At 43.8% G+C, this 16393-nt stretch overlaps 1 protein-coding gene across 11 annotated transcripts in view; it reads left to right on the forward strand.

Annotated features, from left to right (window-relative positions):
* The window catches only part of RANBP17 (RAN binding protein 17), a 352447-nt gene that overhangs the window by 174874 nt on the left and 161180 nt on the right, over positions 1–16393 (forward strand). For 10 of the 11 annotated variants that reach the window (XR_008313461.1, XR_008313459.1, XR_008313462.1 and 7 more), the window contains one exon: positions 10246–10326. The exons of the other annotated variant lie outside the window; for it this stretch is intronic. Coding sequence is in view for 4 of the 10 variants with exons in the window: in XM_053284861.1 (XP_053140836.1) it covers positions 10246–10326 (81 nt within the window). In the remaining 6 variants the exon portion in view is untranslated. The remainder of the gene's footprint in view (positions 1–10245; positions 10327–16393) is intronic. 11 annotated transcript variants of the gene reach the window in all.

Consider the following 16393-nt stretch of genomic DNA (forward strand, 5'->3'; position numbering starts at 1 on the left):
GCTCACTTCCAGCTGAGTTGTTTAGGGCTGTGAAAGGGACTAGCACATACCCCTCCTCCCTTGAATCAGAATTTGGAATCAGCAATTACCCTTTGATGTTTTAAATGAGTTTTTTTGTGGATAAAATCTCTCATATTCAGGCCAACTTCGACTCAGACCTCACAGTTATTGCAGAGTCTAATGCAGAAGTGTACAGCAACTCCTCTTATGTGGTTAGGCTGCATCATTTTCAATCTGTGACTCCTGATTATGTGGATAAGATGCTTGGAATGGTGCAGCCTACCACCTGTTCATTTGACCCTTGTCTGATATGGCTTATACTTTCTGGCAGGAGGGTTGTTGTAGAAGGTCTGGTAGAGATTATAAATGCTTCTCTGAAGGAGGAGAGGATGTCTTTCTACCTTAAGGAGGCAATCTTCAGAACTGTTCTGAAGAAGCCTGCATTGGATCCCTCAGAGTTAAGCAACTATAGGCCAGTCTCCAACTTTCATGGTTGGACAGGGTAATCAAGAGGGTGATGGCCTCCTAGCTCAAGGAAGTCTTGGAGGAAACTGATTATCTAAACCCATTTCAAACTGGGCAGGCTCTGGGGTGGAGACTACCTTGGTTGGCCTGATGGATGATTTCCAATGGGGAACTGGCAGAGGGAGTGTGACTCTCTTGGTCCTTCTGGATCTCTTGGCAGTTTTCAATACTGTCGGTCATAGTATCCTTCTGGAACATCTGAGAGGGTTGGGAGTGGGAGGCATTGCTGTGTAGTGGTTCCGCCCCTATTCTCAGGTAGATTCCAGATGGTGTCACTTGAAGACTCTTGTTCTTCAAAAAGGGAACTTTTATATGGCACGCCCCAGGGCTCCAAACTGTCTCTTATGCTCTTTAACATCTACGTGAAACCACTGGGAGAGATCATCAGGAGATTTGGTGCATGGTGTTATCAGTATTCTGATGACACCCAAATCTGCTTCTCTGTATCAACATAATCAGGAGAAGGCATAATCTCCTTAAATGCATGCTGGGTGGCAGTGATGGGCTGGATGGTGGATAACAAACCAAGACTGAATCCAAATAAGATGGAGGTGGTACTTATTGTGTGGGGAGAACTCGGGAGACAATTTTAGTCTTCCCATTCTGGATGGGGTCACACTTCCCCATCAGGTACAGGTATGCAATCTAGGAGTGTTTCTGGATCCCAACTTCTCCCTGGTGTCCCAGGTTGAGGCAATAGCCACAGGTGCTTTCTATCAGCTTTGGCTGATATGCCAGTTATGTCTATTTCTTGAGATTAACGACTTCAGAAGAATAGTACATATGCTGGTCATCTCCAGACTTGACTGCTGCAATATGCTCTATGTGAGGCTGCCTTTGTACATAGTTCGGATACTGCAGTTGGTCCACAGTGCGGCAGCCAGGTTGGTCTCTAGGTTATCTCGGAGAGACCATGTTACTCCAATACTGAAAGAACTACACTGGGTACCAGTAATTTTCTGGGCAAAATACAAAGTTCTGGTTATAGCTTATAAACCCTAAACAGCTTAGGCCTAAGGTATTTAATACAATGTCTTCTTCACTATCACCCATTGAGATCATCCAGAGAAGATGATCGGCAGTTGCCACCAGCTCGTCTGGTGGCTACACAGGGATGGCCCAGATCTTCTCAGTTACCGTCCAAGAATCTGGAATGAGCTTCCTGCTGAAATAAGAGCCTCCCCATCTCTGAAAACTAAACACACGATTATTTACCCAAGATTTTTAATTAGACTTGTGGTTTTAAATTGTTTTAAGGTTTTACTTTCTGTTTTAATTTGTATTGTGTTACTGTAAACTACCCAGAGACAGAAGTTTGGGGTGGTGTACAAATATAATTAATAAATATATAAATATTCTTTTATAAAAACACAGCACAACCAAAATATCCTCAAACAATTATCAAGCATGCCCTTACCTCTTAGCCACACTGATTAAAACCTTTGCTTTCTTATTCGAACTTTCAATTACACCTGTTGCTATAGTTGATCGATCTTTTGTTTTAAGTCAATCGAATCTGTATTATTAGAAAAAGTAGTTTTTATTTTAATATTGTTTCTGTGCTCTAAAGTGAATCCTCTTTTAAAAGAGGGCCAACGTGGTGTAGTGATTAGAGTGCTGGACTAGGACTGGGGAGACCCGAGTTCAAATCTCCATTCAGCCATGAAACTAGCTGGGTGACTCTGGGCCAGTCACTTCTCTCTCAGCCTAACCTACTTTACAGGGTTGTTGTGAAAGAGAAACTCAAGTATGTAGTACACCACTCTGGGCTCCTTGGATATATAATAATAATAATGCAGATGACTTTGTTGTGCAACAGTACAGCTGTTATATCTCAAGAGACAGTGGTGGGGGGCGGATCCCAAGTTAGAAATACAAATGATAGCTTTATAAATAATTGTCTTCATAAGAATTTTGACTACAGGAATACCTCATTATCCACTGGTGTTCCATTCCCGCAGATTACCACGGGTAACATAACTGTGGATAATGAGTCATTGAGTCTATGGGATTGTGGGTAATACATGCCCAACATCATCCAAAAAAAAGTGAAAATGCAAACAAACAAACAAATAAATAAATAAAAAGGCCCCCAAAATGCAAAAAATAAAATAAAAATAAAATGGGCCACATAAATACACGGTGCTGATAATTACCTATAAAGCCCTAAACAGCTCAGGCCGTGGGTTTTTAAGAGAATGTCTTCTTCTCCATGAGCCCCATCACCTGTTGAGATCTTCTGGAGAGGTGCATCTATGGTTGCAGCTGGCTCATCTGGGCGCTCGTCAAATGTGCCCCCTATTGAGATAAAAGCCTCCCTATCTTTGGCAACTTTTAAAAAGGCACTGAAGACATATTTGTTCACCCAGGCTTTTAACTAGATTTATACTTTTAATGTTGGGTTTAAAATTATTTTAATGTTAATGATTTTAATGTTTATATGATTTTAATTGTAAATCACCCAGAGACACAAGTTTTGGCCAGTATAGAAATATGTTAAATAATAAAATAAAAATAAAATAATAAAACTCCCTGAAATTTGGCAGAAAACGCAGCTTCTTTTTAAATAAATGAGCCATAAAATGGCTCCCGTGCTCAAAATGGCGGTTGAACATTACGTCCAACGTCATTTCCGGCCACCCCTTACCCACGGATATGTAGAATTTACCATTTTGGGCCAGATTTCTTCCTCATATGTTGAGGTTGGGTTTCTGTTACCCAACCATGAATACGCAAAACCACAGATGGTGAATCTGCAGATAGTGAGGTAAACCTGTAGTTCTTGGTTGCTGAGGCCAGGGACATCTCATGGGTTATCCTCTCTCAGAAGCTCTGGGCAGGACAGAAAGTAAATAGTTGAAGTTAAAAAACTAAGCCACGCCCACTAGAGCCGGAGGGGGATAACCCCGCCCCAGTTCTTTCTGTCCTCGGCAAGCTCCAAGGCAGCTTTCTTCTCTCTCTCTGTTTTCGCTAATATTACTTCTCTAATTGACTTCCTAACTACAGTATTCCGTTCACTAAATCCTTTTTTCTGTCCCTGAGCCTTATTACTTGCTATTACCAAAAAAAGAAAAAAAGAAAGAAGGGGGGGGGGAACCACTCTTCTTTTGTCTGTTTCTCTTCCCCACCTCCTCCGTTCTCTTCCCCTCATCTCCTCTTTCCTCTCTGTTGCTTGGAGCCAGGCAGAGAGGTATAGAGCAATTTCTCCAACAAGGGGAAGAGAAAAGGGTTTTCGGCCTGGGAGGCTTCAGGGCCATTTGTAGGCCCCATTGGCGCCGGCTGCTGCAAGCTCCACATAGCAAGGCCGCTTTTCTGACCTCCCAAAAACCGCCTGAAAAATACACCAGTAGTGAGTTGACGGTCCGTAATCGGCCATCTTTCATCTATTGGCCACGGAGTCCGTCCCCCCCCCCGGAAGGGCTTAATTCTCCTGCGTCAGTGACGGCCGCTCTCGAGCCACCTGTCCCGATCATCGAAGGGGCCGCGTCGAGTCTCCCACCCTCAGGCCGCAGGACTCGTGCTACCGCAGCCCGGCGCACCACGTTGCTTCAGGCAGCTTCAAGTGGCTGTGAAGGGCACTTTCAGAGGCTCCCTATTGCCAACACCCCACCAACCTCTGAAGAGATTAGGCAGATTAGCGAGCTGGCTAGCAGCCTGACCAGCAGGGCAGCGAGGTCATCACAGTCGTCTTCTGTTCCTAAGATGGCGATGCTTGCGAAGAATTCCTCCATTTTACCTAAAGGAGAGGGTAATGTAAAAGTGAAACAGTCTCTAAAAGGGCAGGAAAAGACTATGACTGTGACTATCGTGTTTGGCCAGTAGGGGGAGTCTGCTGCAGAGACTGGACCTAAAGAATTCAGTTCTAACCCTGCTGTTTTACCAAAGTCTGTGCCACCTGAGTGGCAAGCATGGTTTCGCAATGCAATCATTGACACCATTTACCAGGTGAGGCCCCCCCTAAGAGGAGTAAGAGATCCAAAAAGGGGAGAAGGCATAGGTCACCCAGTGTGAGCTCCTCATCTACCGAATCTGTCAGTCTTTCTCCCAAGAAAGCCAAAAGCAAGCATAAGCATAGTGAGCCGGGCAAGTTGGCTGGCAAGGTGGCACGGGACCATTCCTGTGATGCTTCCAATCAAGACTCTGGGGGCCCTAGGGGTTTACTTGCACCCTGAAAAAATGCCATACCAAACTCAGAGAGGCCTAATCTGCCTTCTGACCCTGAAGACCCAATTAATGCATGGGGAGGTTTTGATCCGGACCCAGAGGCTCCGTTAGACAAGGATGACGGGGAATGGAGGACACTGAAGTTGCCTTGGTGTCACAGTGCCTCTTTGTGGCAGAGGACTTCAGCCTACTGATGTCCAAAATTATTAAAACAATTGGACTGAAATCAGAGTCTGGGCAGAGTTCTGGCTCTTCCACCAAAGGGGGCTTGGTCTTTCCTAGAGCACGCCCCAAGGACATGCTGATGCCCATGCCAGAGTTGTTTGTGGATGTAGTCAAACAGGAATGGTTGACACCAGCTTCCAACCGCAAGGCTACGTCCATGGCTAACAAATTTTATTCTTTTCAGCAAATTGCTACAGATATGTTGAGGACACCAAATGTGGATGCCCAGATTTTGCAATTGGTGTCGGGTTCCCTGGTACCTCGAGAGGGTGAGGTTTCTCTAAAAGACATAGCTGACAAGAAGGCCATGCTGTCATTTAATCGTGTCCATGGGAACGCGTCTCTGGTGATCTGCGCAACAGCAGCAGCGTCCATGGCAGCCCGCGCCTCCTTATTATGGGTGGACAATCTTCTGAGTGATCCTCCAGGAGACCCAGTTAAGATGAGACAGCAACTATTAAAGATCCAGAAAGTGCAGGCCTTTATGGCCGATGCCACTCTTGATATGATTAGATTCTCAGCGCATATGGAGGCTTTGTCAGTTGTTGGCAGATACCACTTGTGGTTCAAAAATTGGACAGTTGATTCTACCTCTAGGCTTTATCTCGCCACTGTCCCTTACGATGCCAAGAAGCTTTTTGGTGACTTTGCCCTACAAGATATTATTGTAGAGTCGTCCAATAAGCGAAATACTATGCCTTCAACCAATAAAAAGACTGATAAACAGCCTTTCAAAAGGCCCTTCCAATACAATCGCCTTTTGTAGCTTCCGGCCCTTCTGGGGCCGGGACAGAGATACAGAATTCCAGAGGGGATCTTGGAATCGTCAGAGAGCACCCTTATAGGGTTCGGTACCTACAAACAGCAAGCTGCTCAGTCAAAGCAGCAAAAGCCACAACAATGACTTGAAGCATGTCAGGCTTGGAGGGCGTTTGTCTCACCTCGCCCCAGCCTGGGAAGATTCAACCTCAGGCAACTGGGTTCTGCAGCTGATCCATCATGGCTGCAGGATAGAGTTTCACTGCTCTCCCCCCTGCCGCTTTATCCCCACTCCAAGGTCAAAAGCATTCTCAAAGCATTCGCCGATGGTCCAGGCGAGCCAACCTCCTGGACATCGGGGCAGTGGAGCCAGTGCCTCAGGCACAGGAGGGAGAGGGAGTTTACTCTATCCTGTTTACCGTCCCCAAAAAGGGATGGCTCAAGGAGAGCTGTTTAGGACTTAAAATTTTTGAACAGATGGGTCTGCAGAACTTATTTCCAGATGGAAACTCCAAGAGCAGTTTCAGATGCACTCTTTCATCTGGATGTACTGGTGTCCATAGATTTAAGGGAGGCCTACCTGCATCTTCCCATACACGCAGAAAGCAGGCAGTACCTTTGGTTCAAATATGCCGGAAGGTATTTTCAATGCTCGGCACTCCCCTCCAGCTTGTCAGCAGCCCCTCGCATCTTCACAGAGTTGTTGGCGCTCCGTCAGAAAGGGATTCATCTGTTCGCATATATAGACAATTTGTTGCTGCAAGCAAGATCTCTCCCAGAGGCAGAACGGGACTTGTCCCTTAATATCACAACACTCGAGAACCATGGTTTCATCATAAACAAAGAAAAGAGTCGATTGACGCCATGCTACAGGCTGCGCCATTTGGGGGTAATCATAGTTACCTTAGTGGACCGCCTCTTCTTTCCACCGGACAGATTACAGACTATCCAGACAGAGGTTCACCTGGTCCTAGCGAGTCCAAGAGTTCCTCTGGCTTCCTTGTCAAGACTGCTGAACTTGAGGGTGGCCACACTGGACTCAATTCTGTGGGCTTGACTTCATCTGCACGACCTCCAATGGTTTCTCCTACCCCACCAGAAGGCAATTTCAAGGAAGCATAGACTGCTTCTGAAGTTGCCACCAGACCTGCGTCGTTCTCTCCGCTGCTGGATCAACTCCAACAACCTGAATCGGGAAAGACTTTCTTGGACCCACAGAGGTTCATCATAACGAAGAGAAGATGGGCATGCCTGAGGTAGACCTCTTCGCAACTCCGAAGAATGCGCAATTACCAGCGTTTATGACTAGATTTCCATGCAAGGAGGCGATGACAGTGGATGCCCTGTCCAGTCCATGGCCAGACGCTCTCCTTTATGCATACCCTCCGGCACCTCTGTTGGCCAGAGTCCTGAAATGGGTGCATCTTCTTCGAGCAAGAGTACTCTTAGTGGCACCATTCTGGCCCAGAAGACCTTGGTTTCCAGAGCTCCTCCATCTGGCGGTGGAGCCACCTTGGGAGTTGCCTCAGGCCCCAGACCTGCTCCATCAGGGTGCAGTTCTACACCCGGATCCATATTGGTTTCGGCTCGCCGTTTGGAAACTGAGCGACGAGTCCTGAGCCAACATGGCTACTCGGAGGGAGTTGTCGGCACTATGCTGGCATCGCGAAGGCCATCAACAGAGAGGATTTATCAATATACATGGTGAGCGTTCCTTCGCTGGATGTCATGCAACTCCGTTCCGAAGGGCACGGCTAAGTTATGTCATCTCCTGCTCTTCTTACTAGAAGGGTTCGAGAAGGGACTATGCCCGGATACCCTGAAACGGCAGGTGTCATCGTTGGTGGAGTTGCTCTCAGGAGAAAAGGACAAGATTATCTGAGTCACATCCTCACCTGCGTAGGTTCTTACGAGGTGCCTCGCTGATGTCACCTCCAACAGTGCACAGGTTCCCCTCTTGGGACCTACATACCATCCTCAAGGCATTGCAAGCTCCCCCTTTTGAACTTTTGGCAACTATTCTGATCAGGGTCTTATCGTTTAAATTGGCCTTTTTGGTGGCCATCACTTCTGCAAGGCACATCTCGGACCTGCAGGCGCTGTCTGTAAACCAGTCATATTGTATATTTCAGAAAGAGGCCGTCAGGCTCATTCTGGACTCCTTCATGAGGCCGAAGGTGGCTTCCCCTTTCCACCTATCGCAAGATGCGTTCCTACCTTCATTCTGCCCTAAACCCATCCATCCTATGGAGCGGAAATGGCATAAGTTGGGCGTTAGGCGGTGTCAAGGTCTATATTAGATACTCAGCCTCATTCAGATTGTCAGCCACTGTTTGTATCGTTCAACCCGCTTTCCATGGGGGTCCCAGTATCGTCGACCACTATTACAACGTGGATTAAAGCGTGTATATCGATGGCCTATGAGGTTCAGAAGTTGAGGCTACCAACGCATCTCTCTGCACATTCTACTAGAGCAACAGCAACGTCGGTGGCATTTCCCACTATGCACTGGTTGAAGAGATCTGCAAGTGGCCACCTGGGCGTCGCCTTCCACTTTCACCAAACATTACAAGACCGATGATTTCACGTCTGCCTGGGCAAACGGGTCTTGGAACAAGTTCTTCCTCGCTAGTAGACCAGAGTGCTCCCACCCGAGTTGGACAGCTGTGGTATGTCCCATGAGATGTCCCTGGCCTCAGCAACTGAGAATGGAGGATTGGTTTCACTCACCGTGAAGGCTTCTTCTGGTTGCTGGGGCCAGGGACATCTTGGCCCGCCCAGTTGTAGTTTTGCGCTCTGGTCTACTTCTAATGAAACGGTGGGGTCTGACATTTAGTTCTACAGTTGGTTGCTGCACTCTATTATTCTGGAATGTTGAAACCTGTTTATTCTGACCTGTTGTTTCCACTGTTTTGTACTGCCTTTGTCCTCTTATGTCTCGGCCCGAAAGAACTGGGACTGGGTTATTTCCCTCAGGCTCTAGTGGGCGTGGCTTAGTTTTTAAATTATTTACTTTCTGTCCTGCCTGGAGCTTCTGAGAGAGGATAACCCATGAGATGCCCCTGGCCCCAGCAACCAGAAGAAGCCTTCACGGTAAGTGAAACTAATGCTTCGTTTTAAGAATATTTTTCAAACTCTGGCACTGTTTTCTTTGACTAAATAGTCTGTGTTTAGACTATTTAGGCAATGGATACTTCTATCTCAGTTGAACCATAGTCATATATTTAATTCTGTTGTTATTCTGCCTTCTTGAACACTTATTTATTAATTAAAACATGCAACTAAATTATAGCCAATCTAATTTTTGTTTTTGAGCAAAATTTAAATCTTCATAGAAACTTTATTTGGTTGGAATTGATGCGCCGCACATTACAGCCCAATTGTGGGAGGTTAGCTGAGGAACTAGAGCATTGAATTGGGAAATGCTCTAGATTGCACATAATGTCCTGAATACTATAGTACTTTATGAAATTAAAGTAATCTTGTGGATGAACCTTGAATTTAAAATAGTGGTGATATCTGCCCTCCATTTTGGAATTAGACCACTGGCATCTGGGGAAAGATAGCAAAGCAGAGCATAGCTATTCCTAGAATGATTGTATGTATGTGGCCATAATTATTTATGCAAGTATTTTTTCGTTTCAGCAGCTAATTCCTTTAAAGTTCTTACTATATCATTTGACTGTTCACCACCACCAGAAAGGGTAAAATAAAATTAAATCAGAAAGAAATGCAAACTATTCAGGATTCAAGCTTCTTAGAGCTTGCAAATGAAACTGTTCAGCTTTCTTCATAGTTGCATAATGTTCAGCACTTTGAACCCTTGAAGTACTTTGCAGACGGTTATCATTTTTGCATAGCAGGACTACACTGGAGATGACTGATATTATCCAGAATTATTTTTATGTAAGCTGTGTGGTTTTTTAAAAAAATGATATGCATTTTATGGATTATTTATAACTTTCACAAATAAAATGATTTTGAGTTTTATTCTAATGTGACCACAATTTTATAGATTCCTTTACACAGGTGCACTGGGATAGCTCAAGGAAACAGAAAGCTAAAAAGATCATATTTTATGTCCTCACTAAGCAGCTACAATTTGACGAAGCTTGTAATGGTTGTAATCAAACCTGTGTGTGTAGAGAGTTCTGGTCCACAGAAAACTTTCTCATTCAATTCATTGCTAGAGGCAGCATCTCAGTGCATGTGTGGAGTTTCCTCTGACATTGAAGTGCACAAGTAGACTTCTGGGACCAACTGATTCTTTCTGTATGCTGGAACACCTACAGATCTCTGGATCAGAACCAATAGCACTTGATTTCTTAAGAAAACTGTTGAAACAACAGAAACCGTAAGAAACAAAATATTCCCAAAACACCTGTGTGGGATTATAAACTGTTGCAGATATTGTTTATTTGTGCTTGCTTATGATGTTGTGCTGTTTTTATGTTTGCTTTAAAAATGATTGGTTTTTTAGTTCCTTGAGCATATAAATGTGTATGTGTGTTTATAATTTTTCATCTGGCAAGAAGGCATCTTTGTCAGAATTTGTTCTTTTTTAAATTCTAGTGTTACAAATCTTAAATACTGGGGACGGAGTGAACCTGTGATTTCCAGAACTCTTCAGTTTCTAAATGATCTTTCTGTTGGATATCCTTTTAATTGTTTTTACAGGTTTTACCTACTGGATAGTTTAGGAAAGAGCCTTTTTCTTGTTTTTTCCCCTCACGTTAAATCACATTTTTGTTTAATTTTATATTATAATCAAGTTATTTTAATAAAAACTAATAGTTATCTGTTCTGATGTACAGAAAGCTGTGGAAATAGGCAGCTGAAAATGAAATTAATCTACTCTTCTCTATGTTAGGAAGACAAAAAAGGAAGAAATTGATAAGAAACCCTTCTTTAATTTCTACAAAACTTTTTATTTGATATCCAGTCATTTATTATGTTTATATTTAAGATATATTGATATTTATATTGATCTGAATTTATCTACCGATTGTAAATTGCTCAGTATAATCTTAAGTATAAAATAATAATAATATTATTAATAACTAGTATTTTTAAGCCCGTTATATTAACGGGCGCTAGCCTTCTCTTCCTTGGTTTTTTTTTCTTTTTCTTTTTTTTCTTTTTTGTGTTTCTTTTTCTGGTTTTTGCTCATTGTCTCTTGGTCTGTCTTTTCTGCATTCTCCCCCCCCCCCTTTCCGCTCTCTTGTCCTTGTTTATTTTACTTTTTGCCCCTGTTTGCTTTCCTCTCCCTTGGCTCTTTTCTCTCCCTTGCCCCCCCCCCCCTTTTTTAAAAGATTCTTTTCTGGCTTCTGGTTTCTGTAGTAATTTACTGTAGGGCAGTCTTCCCTTCAGAGTTTTATTTTTATTATTGGTTTGGTGTACTCAGCACAGCAGCATCAATTTATTTCTGCTTGGTGATGGGCTGTTTTTGTTTATTATTATTTTGATTATTTTGACAGTTTTTTTTGGGGGGGGGTTGGTTGGCAGAGTCAGTTGGGTTGTAGGGGAGGTCCGTCTATGCTCTCTTTTGGCTCACCTGAGCGTGTTAAGACTGCCTTTTTCTCTGCCTTGCCTGCTCTATGCTGTTCTGTAGAGTAGGGCTATTAGAGTATCTGTCTTTCCTTTTTTTATCGGTTATCTTGCTCAGCTGCTTTAGTGCTAATGGCACTGCAGGAGTCCACTGCTGACGACCGTTAGGCTGTCAGTCTGTGGGTGCGAGCGCAAATAACGGTTCCCCCCCTCCGCCCTTGGCTGTGGGTGGGGGACTCTCTTGGTTTTTTGGGGGGGGGGGAATATGGGGCACGCCACTGGCCGCTGCTCTAGTCTGTGTTTTTTGTGTGTGTAGTTTTGTCTTCTGGGTGTGTGTGGTGCTTCGTGTTAATTTTTGTGTTTTGGGATTTAGTGTAGTGCTTAGTGTAATTTTTTTGGTGTGTGTCTCGTCAGTGTCTCTAATCTCCCCATGGCTGGGAAGTGTGCTGAATCTGCTGACGGAGGAAAAGCAAGTGGATGTGTGGAGCACTCAAAAAGAGCTCCTCCCTGAGCTATGCTGCTGCCCATACTGTTTCAATGAACGTTAAGTACGCATTAGGCGTCCGTTTCGTTCATAGCAGCAGTTTGGGCAGTGGTTTAGCACAGGGAGGAGCTCTTTTTGTGTGCTCCTCTCTTCTTTAATGGTTTTTTTTCTTGTGACTACCATGGGCTGGTGTGAGTGAGGTGGGTTTGGGCAGTTGGTTGGGCGGGAGTCCGACACGCGGGGGTGACGTGCAAATGTTTAATGGTGGGGGGTGGGGAAGGTGATCCTGGACAGCTGGGAGGGCGGGTGAGTGTTTTTGGCTTCGCAGCCAACTCGGCCAGCGTTCCTGTCTTCCGTTTAGTGTTTTGGTCCTCCTGTTTTCAAAGCATTCCCCGCTCCTTTTTTTTTTTTTAAACTTTTGTTGTTGTTTTCTCCGCCGCCATTGGCCCCAGTTTTTTTGGTTCTGCTGGGGCCGAGTTTCTCCCCTTCATTGCTGCTCATGGCAGAGGCGGCGGCTCTGCCGCCGCCTCGCTCAGCTTCCCCCTCCTCCGCTTCTCCGGCTTCTCATGGCTGCCGGGTGCTGGGTGTTCTTGTCTCCCTCTGGCTCTGCGCATGCCCAGAAGGTCCGAGCGAGGCACGGACACACGCTTGGTGTCCGTCCACGGACGGACACCAAGCCTTTTATTAGATAGGATAATAATCAGAATCCTAGAAAATTCATAGCTTAACTGAGTAAAAAACTAACTAAAACTTCAGGCTGCATTCCACTCCATGGTTGCTGCATGGAGTCCACAAGACTGTGCTGGCAAGCCTCATCTCCATGCTGATGAGCTCTTTAACCCCACCACACTCTCAACATTTACAGTGTTTGCCTGAAGAGATGAATGGTGTACTCATTGTGACTTCCTTTCACTTCGTGGAGGGATCTCTCCTTGCATACAGCATTCGTCTCTTCAGAGAGATGCTAAAAGCATGGAGGGTGTTTGTCCAGTGTTTGTCAGTGCAGGGATGGGGCTTGCCCATGCATTCTTGAGGGTGCTGTAACTATATACAGTATTCTTCTCCCCTGAAGAGCACTTTAGGGTTAAGTGGAACTGAGGACTCGATGCAGTCTATTGATTGAACAATGCTCCATAGCTAGTGGTCTCAACAGTTGTTTCTCCCCTGTCACACAGTATGTGCTCTCAGATGTTCAGATCTTGCAGTTGCAAGTGGTTAGTTACGATCATTCATCATAAAATAATGATGTGACTATTACTCAAGAAATATGGCTACGGGTGTGACATAAGGAAACTGGCCATGGTTTGTTGGCATAGTGCCCTCCATTCATGCCCCTTCCCTGCTCCTTCCTCCCAGCATTGTGAATCTGCATTGGTGATTCCAGGAAGGACAGAGCATTAGGACTGGCAGCAGTCAGTGTCAGGTGAGACCACCAGAATCACTGGCACTTGCTTTAAGGCAGGGCACACAACTTTGGCTCTCCAGCTGTTTTTGAACTACAGTTGCCATAATCCCCAGCCACAGTGGCCAGTATTCGGGGATTATGAGAATTGTAGGCCAACATATGCAGGAGGGCCAAAGTTGTTCAGGCCCACGGAGCAATGCTGCTTCTTGACTAGCAGCATGGGTTACATTCAGTTAGCAGGAGGGCTTGTAGTCTGTTTCTTTGTATAAGAACCAGCTAACATGGAATGATACAAATGTATGGCTGGGTGCTTTGTGTTTTCTATTAGATAGACCCGTGCATGTGAAAGAAACTGTTCCTAACATGTGACAAAGATGGAAGAGAATAGGTTATTGTGCTGCATTGCTAAAATGTTAAAAGGGTAACAATTATTGGTTTTCTTGAGGTTTTCTTTTGGTGTGATAGTGTTCAATAAACTAAAGGTCAGCAACAAATTCTACCTTAACAAAGGGATTTAAAATATGAAGATAACCCATCTTCAGCTGATGAAGGTGATGATTACTTCATTGATGGTTCTGTTATTGGGAGATCTCTATCTCCTATCCCACTGGGGGTTTTATTTATTTTTTCCTTGGTTTTACCCTCCCCTATCTGAGAAGGGTATTCTGGGCAGGAAGACTAGAAGCTAATAAACAAAGTAAGTTATCCTGGTTAGACAGACAGCCCAGATGGAAACATCTTATGAAAGATGTATGGGTGTTAGCAGGTTTCCACAGCTACAGAAGTATAATAGAGAATGCTTGTCTGTATGATCCCATTATATGCATTTAGTGCTCTGATAGTAGTTACCGAAATTGTGACTAATCCAGTGTGTCACTGGGAAATATGTAGCCTCTTAAATCTGGGTCAAACTTAGCATTGGGTTGGATTCTAACCTTGCCCCCATCTACAGAAGCTCCTTCTGTTCACAGAAGAGCTGTACACATGGAAGGAGCTTCCAGTTACAGAGCACAAGGGTAGGATCCAATCCCTTGAAACAGAGTTTAAGGCACAAGCTGTGTGGCTGTGTGCAACCTATTCTGCCCTCCTTTGTGTGGAGGGCAAACTCCTCCCCCTTGCTGTCTTACCTGGACAAAAACTCCTAAATTAATGTTTAGAATTCAGTCTCACTATGAGAGCTTTTGAGAAATCCTCCGTACCCACCTCTAGGTTCTAAGATTTCACCAGAGTTCATTTTTAATGTAAATAATATGCCATCCCTCCATGTGACATTTTACAGAAATGCAAAAGGCAGGTCCCTTCCCCAAGGAGATTGCAGTCTAAATTCAGACTGGGTGTGGTGACATGGTATAGAAAGCTAACAAATGCAGTCAAAACATACTTAGGCCCAGTTTTCAGAGATGAAGACTATGGGATTAAGCCAAATGTATGATGGAAAAGCACAATTTTCAAGACTGGCTTTGCAGTCATAAGAACTAGAAACTGTTTTGTTTTTTAAAATGAAACAGGAGATTCTGAGGATGCTGAATTCTTTGCCCAGGACAGAGTTCTATGTGTTCTTTCCCCTTGTGCAGCAGGCACACAATGCTGCTTATGTCTAACAGCCTCTTTGAGATTTATCCAGCTAACTTCTTCAGCGTAATTCAGTGGACATCTATGTTTTGCACTTCTCTCTTTTCCCTTTTTGCATAGGATCTCCAGTTCCATAATTTCAGCATCATTTTATTTCAAGGTATCTTCCATCTTCTCATTCTCTACCAATAGCTTTGTGGTGGACGGGAAAGTCGCTTGCTTCTTCACGCATCTGAAGGACACACTCCATGCCATCTCCCTTACAAACCTCCCTGTTTAAGAGACTAGCCTCACTCTGAAGGAGATTCTAGAACTTCAGTGAGTCAGCACAGGAAAGTTCCCACAGGAACTTCTAGATGTAGTTTTCTATGGAAGTGAGGCCCAGAATAAAACTTGACTCACACATTTTTATTTATAAACCTTTGCTCTGATTTTAGGGATGTGTGGATTTCTCTTCAAATATATCACTTAGGGTACCATATTTATTTATAAAATGTGTACATTCTAAAAATGAATTTGCCCCACACTGTGTGCTAAACACTTCTTGCACACTTTTCACCTTGTCGTGCTATCCTTCAAACAAGGATCAATGTAGTCTCCTGTTTTTACCAATTTATAACTTTTGGATACTTTTGTCATTTTAAGTAATGCCTCAACTCTTTGTCTACTCTAGTACCTTTAGAAGAATTGAACAATAGATTCTTTGGAGAGGGTGCCACAGCTCAGTAGTACTGCACATGCTTTGCCTACTAAAGGTGCCACATTCAATATCTGGCATCTCCAGTTAAAAGGATCTCTGGTAGCAAGGCTGGGAATGATTCCAGCCTGAAATCCTGCAGAGCTACTGCCAGTAAGAGTAAACAATAGTGGGGCCAGATAGTTGAACAATACGATTCAGTATATGGCAGCTTTATTTGTCCATAAGTTAAGGGGGTGGGGTGCTTACATGCATGTATGTGTAGTTATGTTTTATTTCTCCCTACCTTCCTTCCTATCATCAAATAAGTTCATTGAAATTGCTGTCCCGTTCACCTACAAACTGGGTCCAGGAATACATACATTCTTCTTTCCTTGTCATCCTTCCAGAATAAACTGTGTGAAAGCCCATTCAGTAGACAGGTAACTTTGCTATTCTGTGAGAGAGGCCCTTATGCAAAGTGCACTCAGTATTCACTTTGCCAATGAGATTTGGAAAAAAAATTCCAGCAACATTGAAATGAACAATATTTTGAATAAATAATATTAAGTTACCCACTGTATTAAATGTAATTTGATCCAAACTTCTGAGATTTGTATCTCCCCCTCCCACCCCCGGGTTTTAGATGGGCACAGCCTAAATGCCGTTTCGCTTTATTCTTATGTGTTAGTATTAGTTAAGTTTAAAATTGCATTCTTTGGCAAATGAAAAAAGAATTCAGAAGTATTAAGACACCCACTTTTGTGCTGGAATTTAATATGCAACTTTTTATTGGAAAATAATCGTCCTTGTCTGGCAAAATCCACCGTGCAATATTTCTGTTAGTAGGCATAATGTAATAAAGGCAGGGAGGGCTATTTATCACAACAAATTTTGAGGATTTCAGGATTCTTTTTATTATTTTAATATATTTCTTTGGTATTAAATCAGAAAAATGATAAATTACACCTGTCGAGGCTGTTTTTCCTTTTTTGCTGGAAAATGATGTACAACCCAATTTTGCTGGTCATTTTGG

Source organism: Hemicordylus capensis, chromosome 1 (genome assembly GCF_027244095.1).
Source record: "Hemicordylus capensis ecotype Gifberg chromosome 1, rHemCap1.1.pri, whole genome shotgun sequence".
In the NCBI taxonomy this organism is placed as follows: Eukaryota; Metazoa; Chordata; class Lepidosauria; order Squamata; family Cordylidae; genus Hemicordylus; species Hemicordylus capensis.